Source organism: Bos taurus, chromosome X, assembly GCF_002263795.3.
Source record: "Bos taurus isolate L1 Dominette 01449 registration number 42190680 breed Hereford chromosome X, ARS-UCD2.0, whole genome shotgun sequence".
In the NCBI taxonomy this organism is placed as follows: domain Eukaryota; kingdom Metazoa; phylum Chordata; class Mammalia; order Artiodactyla; family Bovidae; genus Bos; species Bos taurus.
In genome coordinates, this window is record NC_037357.1 from 80,789,643 (window position 1) to 80,804,902 (window position 15,260).

Genomic DNA, 15,260 nt, shown 5'->3' on the forward strand with positions numbered 1-15,260 from the left:
AATCGCAGCACGCCAGGCCTCTCTGTCCATCACCAACTCCCGGAGTTCACCCAAACTCATGTGCATCGAGTCGGTGACGCCATCCAGCCATCTCATCCTCTGTCGTCCCCTTCTCCTCCTGCCCCCAATCCCTCCCAGCATCAGAGTCTTTTCCAATGAGTCAACTCTTCGCATGAGGTGGCCAAAGTACTGGAGTTTCAGCTTTAGCATCATTCCTTCCAAAGAACACCCAGGGCTAATCTCCTTCAGAATGGACTGGTTGAATCTTGCAGTCCAAGGGACTCTCAAAGAGTCTTCTCCAACACCACAGTTCAAAAGCATCAATTCTTCGGTACTCAGCTTTCTTCACAGTCCAACTCTCACATCCATACATGACCACTGGAAAAACCATAGCCTTGATTAGATGGACCTTTGTTGGCAAAGTAATGTCTCTGCTTTTCAATACGCTATCCAGGTTGGTCATAACTTTCCTTCCAAGGAGTAAGCGTCTTTTAATTTCACGGCTGCAGTCACCATCTGCAGTGATTTTGGAGCCCTCCCAAAATAAAGTCTGACACTGTTTCCACTGTTTCCCCATCTATTTCCCATGAAGTGATGGGACCAGATGCCATGATCTTCATTTTCTGAATGTTGAGCTTTAAGCCAACTTTTTCACTCTCTACTTTCACTTTCATCAAGAGGCTTTTTAGTTCCTCTTCACTTTCTGCCATAAGGGTGGTGTCATCTGCATATCTGAGGTTATTGATATTTCTCCTGGCAATCTTGATTCCAGCTTGTGTTTCTTCCAGCCCAGCGTTTCTCATGATGTACTCTGCATAGAAGTTAAATGATCAGGGTGACAATATACAGGCTTGACGTACTCCTTTTCCTATTTAGAACCAGTCTGTTGTTCCATGTCCAGTTCTAACTGTTGCTTCCTGACCTGCATATAGGTTTCTCATGAGGCAGGTCAGGTGGTCTGGTATTCCCATCTCTTTCAAGCTAAAAGCTGGTGCTTTGAGAAGATAAACAAAATTGACAAACCTTTTAGCCAGACCCATCAAGAAAAAAAGAGAAGAATCAAATCAACTAAATTAGAAATGAAAAGGGAAAGGTTACTATAGACAATGGAGAAATACAAAGCATTATAAGAGACTATTATGAACAACTATATGGCAATAAAATGGATAACCTGGAAGAAATGGACAGATTCTTAGAGGAGTTCAGTCTTCTAAGACTGAATCAGGAACAAATAGAAATTATGAACAACCCAATCACAAGCACTGAAATTGAAGCTGTGATCAAAAATCTCCCCCCAAAAAAAGCCCAGGACCAGATGGCTACACCGGAGAATTCTTTCGAACATTTAGAGAAGAGCTAATGCCTATCCTTCTAAAATTCTTTTGAAAAATTGCAGAGGAAAGAATACTTCCAAACTCATTCTATGAGGCTACCATCACCCTGATACCAATAGCAGACAAAGACAACACAAAAAAAGAAAACTACAGGCTAATATCCCTGATGAACATAGATGTAAAAATCCTCAACAAAATTTTAGGAAACAGAATTCAGCAACACATCAAAAAGCTGATACACCATAATCAAGTTGGGTTCATTCCAGGGATGCAGGGATTCTTCAATATACACAAATCAATCAATGTGGTACACCATATTACAAATTTAAAGATAAAAACCATATGATAATCTCAATGGAGGCAGAAAAAAAAAACTTTGACAAAATTCAGCACCCATTTATGATTAAAACTCTTCAAAAAATGGGCACAGAAGGAACTTACCTTAACATAGTAATGGCCATATATGATAAGCCTACAACAAACATTATTCTCAATGGTGAAACACTGAAAGCATTCCCCCTAAGATCAGGAACAAAACAAGGGTGTCCACTTTCACCACTATTATTCAATATAGTTCTGGAAGTCCTAGCTACAGCAATCAGAGAAGAAAAAAAAATAAAAAGAATCCAGATCAGAAAAGAAGAAATTAAGCTCTCACTGTTTGCAGATGACATGATACTGCACATAGAAAACCCTAAAGATAGTATCAGAAAATTTCTAGAGCTAACCAGTGAATTTAGCAAAGTTACAGGATATAAAATCAATACACAGAAACCACTTGCATTTTTATATACTAACAATGAAAAATGAGAAAGAGAAATTAAGGAATAAATCCCATTCACCATTACAACAAAAAGAATTAAATATCTAGGAACAAACCTACCTAAGGAGACAAAAGAACTGTACACAGAAAATTATAAGACACTAATGAAAGAAATCAAATATGACATAAACAGATGGAGAGATATTCCATGTTCCTGGGTAGGAAGAATCAATATTGTGAAAATGACTATACTACAAAATGCAATCTACAGATTCAATGCAATCCCTATCAAATTACCAACAGCATTCGTGACAGAACTAGAACAAAAATTTCACAATTCATATAGAAACAATAAAGACCCCGAATAGCCAAAGCAGTCTTGAGAAAGAAAACTGGAGCTGGAGGAATCAACCTTCCTGACTTCAGATTACACTACAAAGCTACAGTCATCAAGTATGCTATGGTACTGGCACAAAAACAAAAATATAGACCAATAGAACAAGACAGAAAGCCCAGAAATAAACCCAGGCACCTAAGGGTGCCTTATTTTTGACAAATGAGGCAAGAATAACACAATAAGGCAATGACAGTCTCTTCAATAAATGATGCTGGGATTGGACAGGTACATGTAAAAGAATAAAATTAGAACACTTCCTAACACCATACACAAAGATAAACTCAAAATGAATTAATGACTTAAATGTAAGACCAGAAAGTATAAAACTCTTAGAGGAAAACATAGGCAGAACACTCAATGACATAAATCAAAGCAAGGTCCTCTATAACCCACCTCCTAGAGTAATGGGGAAAAAAAAAAGTAGACAAGTGGGACATGATTAAACTTAAAAGCTTTTGCACAGCAAAGGAAACTATAAGCAAGGTAAAAAGACAACCCTCAGAATGGGAGAAAATAACAGCAAATGAAACAGCTGACAAAGGATTAATTTCCAAAATATATAAGCAGCTCATACAACTCAATACCAGAAAAACAAATAACCCAATCAAAAAGTGGGAAAAACACCTAAACAGACATTTCTCCAAAGAAGACATACAGATGGCTAACAAACACATGAAAAGATGCTCAACATCACTCATTATAAGAGAAATGCAAATCAAAACTACGAGATATCACCTCACAGTGGTCAGAATGGCCATAATCAAAAAGTCTACAAACAATAAATACTGGAGAGGGTATGGAGAAAAGGGAAGCCTCTTGCAGTGTTGGTGGGAATGTAAATTGACACAGCCACTATGGAAGACGGTATGGAGATTCCTTAAAAAACTAGGAATTAAACCACCATAAGACCCAGGAATCCCACTCCTAGGCATATACCCTGAGGAAACCAAAATTGAAAGAGACACATGTATCCCAATGTTCACTGCAGCCATTTACAATAACTAGAACATGGAAGCAACCTAGATGTCCATAGACAGATGAATGGGTAAAGAAGTTGTGGTACATATACACAATGGAATATTGCTCAGCCATAAAAAAAGAACGCATTTGAATCAGTTCTAATGAGGTGGATGAACCTAGAACCTATTATACAGAGTGAAGTCAGAAAGAGAAAGATAAATAACATATTCTAACGTATATATATGGAATCTAGAAAAACGGTACTGAAGAATTTATTTAGAGAAACAGACATAGAGAATAGATTTATGGACGTGGGAAGAGGTGAGGAGAGGGTGAGATGTATGGAAAGAGTAACATGGAAACTTACATTACTATATGTAAAATAGACAGCCAGTGGGAATTTGCTGTATGGCTCAGGAAACTCAAACAGGGGCTCTGTATCAACCTAGAGGGATGGGATTGGGAGGGAGATGGGACAGAGGTTCAAAAGGGAGGGGATATATGTATACCTATGGCTGATTCATGTTGTGGTTTGACAGAAAACAACAAAATTCTGTAAAGCAATTATCCTTCAATAAAAAATAAATTAATTTTTAAAAATCTAAAATTAAAAAGAATCCACAAATTTATAAGAAAAGAACAAACAATCCAATAAAAATATACAAGAGATTTGTATAGGCACTTCACAAAAGAAGATAACCAAACATAATAAACATATGAAAAGGAGTACAACTTCATTAATCTTCTGAGAAATGCCATTTAAAATCACAATGCGGTATTACTACAAACCGACCCACCAGAATGGCTATAATTTAAACAGTGACAATAACAAGTATTAGCAAGGATGTGGAATAACTAGAATTCTCATATATTGCCATACATTGGGAATGCAAATTGGTACAATCACTGAGAAAAGCTGTCATTATCAATAAATTTGAAAATATGCATTCCCTATGACCCAGAAATTCCAATCCTAGGTATATACCCCACAGAAATTCAAGTACATATAACCAAAAGACCTGTGTAATAATATTCATAGTACTGTTATTTATACTAACCCCAAACAGTGAACAATCCAAAATCCATTATCAATAGAATGAATGAATAAACTGTGGTATATTCAAACAAGTGAATAATATACAGTAATACAAATAAAAAACTACACTTGCATGCAACATCATGGATATCAAAAAAGCATGACACTGAGCCAAAAAAAGCCACCCCAGAATATGTACTGTTTGATTTCATTTATATCAAGTTCATAATGGGAAAATACTCTATGATGTTAGACATCAGGATAGTCATTCACTTTGGAGAAGGAAGATGGTATAGTGATAGGGTTGGGGCGTAAGATGGGGGTTATGAGATGCTACCAATACTTTTATTTCTTGACCTGAGTTCTGGTAACACTAGTGTATTCACTTTATAGTAATTCATCAAGTTGTACAATTACGATTTGTGACCTTTTCTGTATGTATACTTCAATAAAAAAAGTAGGGGGAAAAAAGAAGAGCTAAGCGATGAGTATTTATAGACCAGTCAGATGAAAATGACCCTCTATGAGGGCACCCTGCAGGCAAGGCAAGTAGGTTTTCTTGGTAATGTTCTTGGGAATTAAATGGCTTCAGAAGTTCTCTGGAATAAAGAGATCTTCTCTGTAAGGTAGTCACAGATAAATTACAAGTTATTTTTCACAAGATCTAAGAGAAAAAGAAAGAGATAAGACCCAAATGCAAATAAAACAGAACATCAAATGATACACAACAGAAAACTTTTTCCACCATCATAGAGGTAATCTTCTCCATTTCACTGTCTAATGATTCTAGAAACCAGTGAAATATTACCAGTGGAGCTATCTACTCACCTAAGCATAGGTGACAATTCATAGGCTTAGCAAGACCTGAGGAAAACAGGCCTGTTACAAAACTTTGTTTTATATGAACATCTCCAAAGGCCCCAAATAATATTTAAGTTGACAAGTATTCAGGTATCCCAACTATAACCAGCACTGTGTCAAGTATTGTGGAAAAAGAACAAAAAAGAAGGAGCTCTAATATAAAAACACAAAATTTATTAAACATAAAAACAGCAATAACAACTGGAGAATGATTCCAAGACAGAATATGGTGGGCGGGTTGCAGGAGTAGATTAGTAAGAGACCAAATGGGATAGGTATAATGGAGCAAGTTCATCGAAAGCCTTCAATATCACACTGAAAGTTTAAATTGAAACCTATAGAAAATGATTTTATCTGGATCCCATTCCGCTAAAATAATTCTTGGACTTAGTGATTCCTAGTCATTTTCTTGATCAACTGGCCCTAATAATTAATATCAAATCTAGATACACTAATGTCCTATCCAGTTAAACCAAGAGATGTTTTGTGCAAAGTTAAGGTTAACTTCAATGACATCACCTCAATCAGTCAGTTGCTCAGTTATGTCCGACTCTTTGTGATCCCATGGACTGCAGCACGCCAGGCTTCCCTGTCCATCACCAACTCCCAGAGCTTGCTCAAACTCATGCCCATCGAGTCGGTGATACCATCTGTCCATATCATCCTCTGTCGTCCCCTTCTCCTCCTGCCTTCAATCTTTCCCAGCATCAGGGTCTTTTCCAATGAGTCAGTTCTTTGCATCAAGTGGCCAAAGTATTGGAGTTTCAGCTTCAGCGTCAGTCCTTCCAATGAATATTCAGGACTGATTTCCTTTAGGATGGACTGGTTGGAACTCCTTGCAGTCCAAGGGACTCTCAAGAGTCTTCTCCAACACCACAGTTCAAAAGCATCAATTCTTTATCACTCAGCTTTCTTTACAGTCCAACTCTCACATCCATACATGACTAGGGGAAAAAACCATAGCTTTGACTAGATGGACCTTTGCTGGCAAAGTAATGTCTCTGCTTTTTAATATGCTGTCTAGGTTGGTCATAGCTTTACTTCCAAGGAGCAAGTGCCTTTTCATTTCATGGCTGCAGTCATCATCTCCAGTGATTTTGGAGCCCAAAAAACTAAAGTCTGTCACTGTTTCCATTGTTCCCTCGTCTATTTGCCATGAAGTGATGGGAATGGATATCATGCTGTTAGTTTTTGAATGTTGAGTTTTAAGCCAACTTTTTCACTCTCTTCTTTCACTTTCATCAAGAGGCTCTTAATGACAGGCTCACCTCAAATAATTAGGGACATACTCCAAATATTGCTAACAGTTCTCAATAAACCATTATAAATATACACAAACATATTTTTCTAAGCAGTTAAACCTTAAGAGTTCCAATCAGAGTATCTCTTAGGGAAACTGAATGAGATACTACCTTTATTTGCCTACCCCACAAAATAATCTTCCAACCATTTAAATATGCCTAATACCTAATATCTTTTTGCCTTTTCATACTGTTCATGGGGTTCTCAAGGCAAGAAGACTGAAGTAGTTTGCCCTTCCCTTCTCCATTGACCATGTCTTGACAGCACTCTCTACCATGACCCATCCATCTTGGGTGGCCCTACATGGCATGGCTCATAATTTCATTGTTAGACAAGGCTGTGGTCCATGTGATCAGTTTGAATTAGTTTTCTGTGACTGTAGTTTTCATTCTGTCTGCTCTCTGATGGATAAGGATAAGAGGCTTATGGACGCTTCCTGATGGGAGAGACTGAGGGGAAAATTGGGTCCTGTTCTAACAGGCTGGGCCATGCTCAGTAACTTTTTAATCCAATTTTCTGTTGATAGGCGGGGCTGTGTTCCCTCCCTGTTGTTTGACATGAGACCAAAGTATGGTGGAGGTAATGAAGATAATCCTTAGAAGAAATGGAGTAGCCATCATAGTCAACAAGAGTCCGAAATGCAGTTCTTGGGAGCATTCTCAAAAATGACAGAAAGATCTCTGTTCATTTCCAAGGCAAACCATTCATTATCACAGTAATCCAAGTCTATACCCCAACCAGTAATGCTGAAGAAGCTGAATTTGAATGGTTCTATGAAGACCTACAAGACCGTCTAGAACTAATAACCAAAAAAGATGTCCTTTTCATTATAGGGGACTGGAATGCAGAAGTTGGAGGTCAAGAGTTACCTGGAGTAACAGGCAAATTTGGCCTTGGAGTACAAAATGAAGCAGGGCAAAGAACAGAGTTTTGCCAAGAGAATGCACTGGTCATAGCAAACACCCTCTTTCAACAACACAAGAGATGACTTGGCACATGGACATCACCATATGGTCAATACCGAAATCAGATTGATTATATTCTTTGCAGCCAAAGATGGAGAAGCTCTATACAGTTAGCAAAAACAAGACCGAGAGCTGACAGTGGCTCAAATCATGAACTCCTTATTGAAAAATTTAGACTTAAATTGAAGAAAGGGAAAACCACTAGACCATTCGGGTATGACCTAAATTATATCATTTACTATTATACAGTGGAAGTGACAAACAGATTCAAGGGATTAGATCTGACAGAGTACCTGAAGAACCTTGAACAGAGGTTCCTGACATTGTATAGGAGGCAGTATTCAAGACTATCTCCAAGAAAAAGAAATGCAAAAGGCCAAAATGGTTGTCTATGGAGGCCTTACAAATAGCTGTGAAAAGAAGACAAGCTAAAGGCAAAGGAGAAAAGAAAAGATAAACCTATTTGAATGCAGAATAGCAAGGAGAGATAAGAAAGCCTTCCTCAGTGATCAGTGCATAGAAATAGAGGAAAACAATAGAATGGGAAAGACTAGAGATCTCTTCAAGAAAATTAGAGATACCAAGGGAACATTTCATGCAAAGATGGGTTCAATAAAGGACAGAAATGATATGGACCTAACAGAAGCAGAAGATATTCAGAAAAGGTAGCAAGAATACACAGAAGAACTATACAATAAAGATCTTCATGACCCAGATAACTACGATGGTGTGATCACCCACCTAGAGCCAGACATCCTAGAATGCGAAGCCAAGTGGGCCTTGGGAAGCATCACTACGAACAAAGCTAGTGGAGGTGATGGAATTCCAGTTGAGCTATTTCAAATCCTAAAAGAGGATGCTGTGAAAGTGCTGCACTCAATATGCCAGCAAATTGGGAAAACTCAGCCGTGGCCACAGGACTGGAAAAGGTCAGCTTTCATTCCAATCCCAAAGAAAGGCAATGCCAAAGAATGTTCAAACTACCACACAATTGCACACATCTCACATGCTAGCAAAGTAATGCTCAAAATTCTCCAAGCCAGGCCTTAACAGTACATGAAGCGTGAACTTCCAGATGTTCAAGCTGGTTTTAGAAAAGGCAGAGGAACCAGAGATCAAATTGCCAACATCTGTTGGGTCATTGCAAAAGCAAGACAGTTCCAAAAAAACATCTACTTTTGCTTTATTGACTACACCAAAGCCTTTGACTGTGTGGATCACAACAAACTGTGGAAAATTCTTCAAGAGATGGGAATATCAGACCACCTTACCTGCCTCCTGAGAAATCTGTACGCAGGTCAAGAAGGAACAGTTAGAACTGAACATGGAACAACAAACAGACTGGTTCCAAATTGGGAAAGGAGTACGTCAAGGCTGTATATTGTCACCCTGCTTATTTAACTTCTATGCAGAGTACATCATGAGAAACGCTGGGCTGGAAGAAACACAAGCCCGGATCAAGATTGCTGGGAGAAATATCAATAACCTCAGATACGCAGATGACACCACCCTTATGGCAGAAAGTGAAGAAGAACTAAAGAACCTCTTAATGAAAGAGAAAGAGGAAAGTGAAAAAGTTGGCTCAACACTCAACATTCAGAAAACTAAGATCATGGCATCTGGTCCCATCACTACATGGCAAATAGATGGGGAAACAATGGAAACAGTGACAGACTTTAGTTTTTTGGGCTCCAAAATCACTGCAGATGGTGACTGCAGCCATGAAATCAAAAGGCACTTGCTCCTTGGAAGAAAAGCTATGACCAACCTAGTCAGCATATTAAAAAGCAGAGCCATTATTTGCCAACAACGGTCCATCTAGTCAAAGCTATGGTTTTTCCACTAGTCATTTATAGATATGAGAGTTGGACTATAAAGAAAGCTGAGTGCCAAAGAGTAGATGCTTTTGAACTGTGGTGTTGAAGAAGACTCTTGGACTGCTAGGAGGTCCAACCAGTCCATCCTAAAGGAAATCAGTCCTGAATATTCACTGGAAGGACTGATGCTGAAGCTGAAGCTCCAATACTTTGGCACCTGATGTGAAGAACTGATTCATTGGAAAAGACCCCGATTCTGGGAAAGATTAAAGGCAGGAGGAGAAGGGGACAACAGAGGATGAGATGGTTGGATGGCATCACCAGCTCGATGGACATGAGTTTGAGCAAGCTCTGGGAGTTGGTGATGGACAGGGAAGCCTGCAGTCCGTGGAGTTTCAAAGAGTCAGACACAGCTGAGCAACTAAACTGACTGAACTGAACTGAACTGAATAACTAATATAGTGGCTGGCTCATAGAAGGCTTCCTATTTATTGAACTATATTGTTAAATTACACCAGTACATTAAACTTACATCATCTCTCTCATGGTTTAGTATACTTTGATCATATCCTTCTCTCTACTGCTCTCTCTACAGACTGAAAAAAAAACAACTAGAAAATCCTTCCAACACTTTGATCAATTTAGATTGGCTTCTGGGGATTTGTATGAGCTGTTAAGTTTTTCTTGATGAGCAGCCACCAGGATTACCTATGTGATTGTGAATGCAAATCCACTTTTCGTCTTTTACAGGGAAATGATAAGAGTTTCGTTTCATCATTGTTTTCAACACTCTTCCTGTTAATGCCCACCATATTCTTGGCTTTTAGGACCACAGTCACAACTGGGCCACCTTCTTCACAGATTCATAAACAGTGATTTTTATTTTACTCTAACAATAATATTGTGTATTATCTGACTCAGAGACTGATGAGATGTATTTATAATAATAGTTCCTGAGATCATCTCCAGTGAGTATCCAGATAAACCTCCAGATACTCAGCTACTCCAGCTGTAGGAGACAGGCATGATTCCAGAAGGTCCACAGTGACCCTTTCATTTTTTATCATGAACAACTGTCTCCACTGGGGAGGCTTTTCTAATAAGTCCCTAGGAGTATGTATTTTGTATCCTGAATCTCTCTGCTATGTATCCTGAATGCCCTAATTTCCTTCTCTATTCTGTTTTTAAAGTTTTAAAATTGAAAGATGGCATACATACATCTTCAGTGACTTCTAGATTCCTTTCTTGAGTCATAACTGAGCCTATCCTCTCATAGCATGGATAGGTTTGCATGACCTGGTACAATGAGGTCACCTACCTGTGACTATTCTCCCTATTTGGTCTCATGACATCTTCCTGCAATTTATTCTTATCAGTTTGCCTGCACTCCTTGCAGATAAACTGGTGTGAAACCTGAGTGTTTTGCCCATGGAAGGGTGTATATTTTTATCTTTCTTCCTCTCCATCTAAGAGTTGCTGTAACAGCAGCTGTTTGTGTTGAAAACTGAAATATAAAAATATGACCTACGTGGCCAAATCCCATGAGGCTGTTTACTTCCTTATTTATGAATCAGATTCTGTCAGCACAATGTAGAATCTTTACTGTCAGCAATACTGCAATTGAATGTCCTTGCAAAGCCAGCAGAGGGTGCACCAGGGCACTGAAAATTTTACCCAAGATGTAGCAGTATCAATTTACTAGCCAATCAACATTTCCTTTTTTTTTTTTTTTGGTTTGGTATACTAAAACTAATATCCTTAAATCTTAAGTTCGTTCTGGGCTAAAATTCCTTCAAAGCATACTCTAATTCTCCTGAAAGTGAAGTTCAGGAAGAATAAGGAATACATGGTTAAACTTAGTCTGGCTAAAATGAAGGTAGAGTAAAAAATGATGCAAACTACTTTGTAAAAGTTACAAAGCTCTACCCAGCCACCTGACAAAAAGTCTCCAGAAAGTAGTATATTGTGGAATGGGAACTGAACTGGGAGCAAAGAGACCAGCTACCATTCTAATTTTGATCATAGTTGTATGACTTTAGATAAGTCATTTTCCCCATAGGAATTATGTGTTCTCCAAGGTGAGTGATCAAATGGACTCATGGCTCCTCATAATTCACAAAAAACTCTAACTCCAATTGATGTCAGTAAATGTAAAGAGCCAGTATGCTTATTTCTACTCCTCGAAAAGACTGAAACAGAAAGAATAAAGGACAGAAGATAGGGCACTGTATTTAAACCTAGACAGAACTATTTCAAGTACCATGCAAAGGCAACTAAACGTCATTATAGACCATATGAGAATCCCATACCATCACAGAATCCCCAGAATACAGCTGTTCTGCTAGTCCTCAACCTACAAACATAGGTCTGTCAATTCTGAATGCCAAAAAGCCTTGGCAACTATCTGACTAAGGAAGTTCAATCCATCTTTTCACAGAATACCAAAGTTCAGCTGCTAAGTATTTCTACTGGGTATAGTCAGGGATGCAGGGTGGATAAAGGGAACCAGAATCCTAGTTAATTATCGTGTAGTACAGTGTTTAAAGTTTCAAGTACCAGAAGCATGTCTATTGATTCACTTCTCTGATAAACTGATATAAGTTGAAGTGTGCTAGCAAAACATTTTAAGGCTCAGGACAACTTTACAATGTAGAAACTGTGTCAGTCCTAATATTACAGCATTATCATGAATGCAACACCAGCTTTGGATGAGTGGTCAGAGTATCACTAACAATGTTATACAGTATGGCAATGACTCTAAATGTGGTAGTAAATACAGAAGGCCTGGGTCGCTCACCTCAAGGAGCTTATTTGCACAACTTCCCCTTTTCCTCAAGAGGAACAAATTGACTGTTATTCTTCAACCACCTCAAAAAGATCCTTGGCTGCTTCTCTTAAGTTTTACATGAGACAAAATATGGCAAACGAGAATATTTAGTTTAAGTGCACTAAATTTCCCTAAATAAAGAGATTTGCTGTTTCAGAAGTTGTCTAACAAGACGGTATATTTCTACCAGAATTCTTCAGGGGCGCTGATCCTCACTAAATTACCCAGGACAATTCGTCTCAAATTGCAGGTAAGTGTGAACAAGTCCACGATCTGGTCAGCGCACCAGGACCCCGCGCGGAAAACACGGTTCAAAGTTGTTTCAACGGGCGTGGAGCAGTTATTACAGCTGTTTACAGCTCCAACTCCAAACGAGAGTCTGCTAGTGCTGGCATCAGCTCTGGACACGAAAAAACAAGCACAGCGGGCGGAGAATCTCACCGGGAGCAGAACGGCCAGGCTGCTGCCGTTAGTCGGCCAGGGGGGCAGCGCCCGCACCTTCGCGCCGCGGCCCGGCCGGGAGCGCCGCCAACTCTTCCCGAGGCAGCCGGAGCCGGGGGCGGCGGGCGCCGGCCAGAGTTCCCAAGTCCGGGGGTCCAGAGAGACTCAGGGTGAGTTGGGCCAGGGACCGAGGACAACCTGCCCCCAGGCGACCTCTCCCTGGCTCGCCCACCACCTCCCCGGTCCAGCCGTCGAACTTGGCTCGAGGTGGCAGAGTCCTTCCCCGGCCCCCGCCCTGCGCACATGGTGAGGGGGCCCTGCCCCTCCAGAGTGACTCACCTGGTGCCCATCCTGGGAGTCTGGGGGGAGCGTAGTTTCTCCCGGTTCCAGCGGCTGCTGCTGCGGAGACCGCTGCCCGAAGTGGCGGGTGATGGGACCGTTGGGGTCGAGGCCACCGGGGCTGCTCAGGGTGCCCGAGGTGCCGGGGGTACCGGGGCCGCTGAAGCGGGACTCAGCTCCCCGTTCCCGCCGCAACTCGGAGCGCAGTTCTAGGTAGCAGCACAACGTCAGCAGGTGGAGGGCCAGGGAGAGGCCAAAGAAACCCAGAAAGAGCCGGCAGCTGTTCCCTTCGCCCGCCCGGGCAGGGGCCCCGCGACAGCCGCAGCCCTGGCTCCCGCGTTCCCGCGGCGCTGCCGCGGGCAAGGGTTCCCTGCGCTCCACCTCGGGGTAGCCCATGGCCTCCGGAGACACCCACTCTCTGAGGCCCGGGAGCCGCCGCGTCTGCCTCAGCCCTTCGCGACCCCTGACAGGCAGCTACTGTCCTGCCATCGGCTGGGGGCTGCAGGGACCCGTTCCTGCGCGACGGAGGCTGGGCGGGACCCAGCAGGGAGCAGCCTCATGTGCAGCTCCTCTCCGAGGGGTGGGAAAGAGAGGAGGAGGGGAGGGAGGGACAGGCGGCTCGGCCCGCCGAGGGAATGAGGGAGGAGGCCCCGGCCGACCCCGCCCCGTGCCTCAAGCGGGTGCTGGTACGCCCAACCACCGGGCCCGCCAAGCCTCGCCGCTCCGCCCCCTACAGTTCCACCCGGGGCCTCCAGCCGCGGGGCGGGGCCTGGGGGCGTGTGGGTTCGCCTCTGTCCCGCGGCCCCACCCAGCTCTTCTAGCTCGCCCTGTTCCAGTTGGTGACTGCGGCTGTCGTTCATCCCTGGACTCCGCCCCAATTTAACCCTTGAGCGCCAGTTCGGGGTTGGGGGAGAGGGGAGAGGAGGAGTCGAGGCGAGGGAGGCTGAGAAGAATTGGGGAACCTTGGAAGGAAACTAGAGCAAAGAAAAGGAGGCGGAAACTAGTATTAATAGAAATGTTTGCAATTAACTGCAGTTGTTAATAACATCATCCAGTACTTATCTGTTTCTTTCAATCTTCAAAGCGTTTAACAGACGTTAAACTAATTAAAACAGTCCTGGGTTTGGAATGAAACCATGCCTGCTGTGTTTGCAATTCAATGGCCCGCCAAAAGAAAAGGAGACCCAGGAGCCTGAGAGCCAAAGGGAGTGAGAATGGGGTCCTGGAGTGAGTCTGGGGCCTCAGTCTAAGCGTAAGAAGCCCATCTGTGCCAGGTGGGACTAAAGTGATGCTGCCTCATGCAAGATAAAACAGTCCCTAAGATTTCTTGGTATATTATTTCAACGTATTGATCCCTTTACAGTGTAGAAAGTGCTGTAGGAGAGAATCCACAACCAGAGTAGTTTTCCTCTTCCACTGCAACAGGAGTTTGGAGTGGAGAACAAGTGCCTTCAATAAGCAAATGGGGAAACTGAGGTCCAGAATAAGGTGGATTTCTTTACAAGCATGGTCCACAGTACTGGCATCTCTATTTGCAGGCAACTGTTCTGGCCTCTCCACCCCTCTCCTCCTCTCCCTGGAGTAGTCCCTGGGGGAAGTTCAACAAGTCGGCCAAGTGTTCCAGATGTACACTGCTGCAACTACAGTATCATCAATAGCTGCACCAATCAGAAAAGGGTTCAGAGCAAAAAACAAACAGAAAAACAAATTAAAAAGTAGCAAATGTCAGAATAATAGACCCTGAAATGAAGTATGGAAAGGATTAGTTGAGTCAAAATTGACAAGAGTCATTAGTTTGTGATTATAGAGAGCCAAATGACCATAGCAGGGGAAGTATGTATGCTTCTTGGTCACTATGTGAGGAATATTCCCATGTGAGGAATAATTAGCAGTCTTATTGACCTGAAAAGGGTAGGCCTAAGACCTGACTCGATGGACATGAATTTGAGTAAGCTCCAGGAGTTGATGATGGACTGGGAAGCCTGGCTGCAGTCCATGGGGTCACAAACAGTCAGACATGACTGATGACTGAGCCGAACTGAAGACCTAGGCTGGCAGGAAAGAAGAAAATTAAGGGGAAGTAAGAAAGAATACAGGAGAAAAGAAACAAAAAGAACGAAAGCAAAGCATATGGTGGGGAGGTCAGTCCTGAGATTACAGAAATCATAAATCTTAAATATATCAGCCACAGCCAATTTTTTCTTTCAGACACTTAATG

General features: G+C 41.8%; 1 protein-coding gene across 5 annotated transcripts in view; it reads right to left on the reverse strand.

Moving 5' to 3' along the window:
- The window catches only part of EDA (ectodysplasin A), a 397,501-nt gene extending 383,758 nt beyond the window's left edge, over nucleotides 1–13,743 (reverse strand). Inside the window, exon 1 of one of the 5 annotated variants that reach the window (XM_005228033.5) lies at nucleotides 13,043–13,713. In XM_005228033.5, coding sequence (XP_005228090.1) covers nucleotides 13,043–13,438 — 396 coding nt within the window. In that variant the 5' untranslated portion in view covers nucleotides 13,439–13,713. Of the gene's footprint in view, nucleotides 1–13,042 lie in introns of all 5 variants that reach the window. The other 4 variants (XM_005228034.5, XM_005228032.5, NM_001081743.2 and 1 more) reach the window with 4 other exon arrangements.
- Between the last annotated feature and the right edge of the window lie 1,517 nt (nucleotides 13,744–15,260).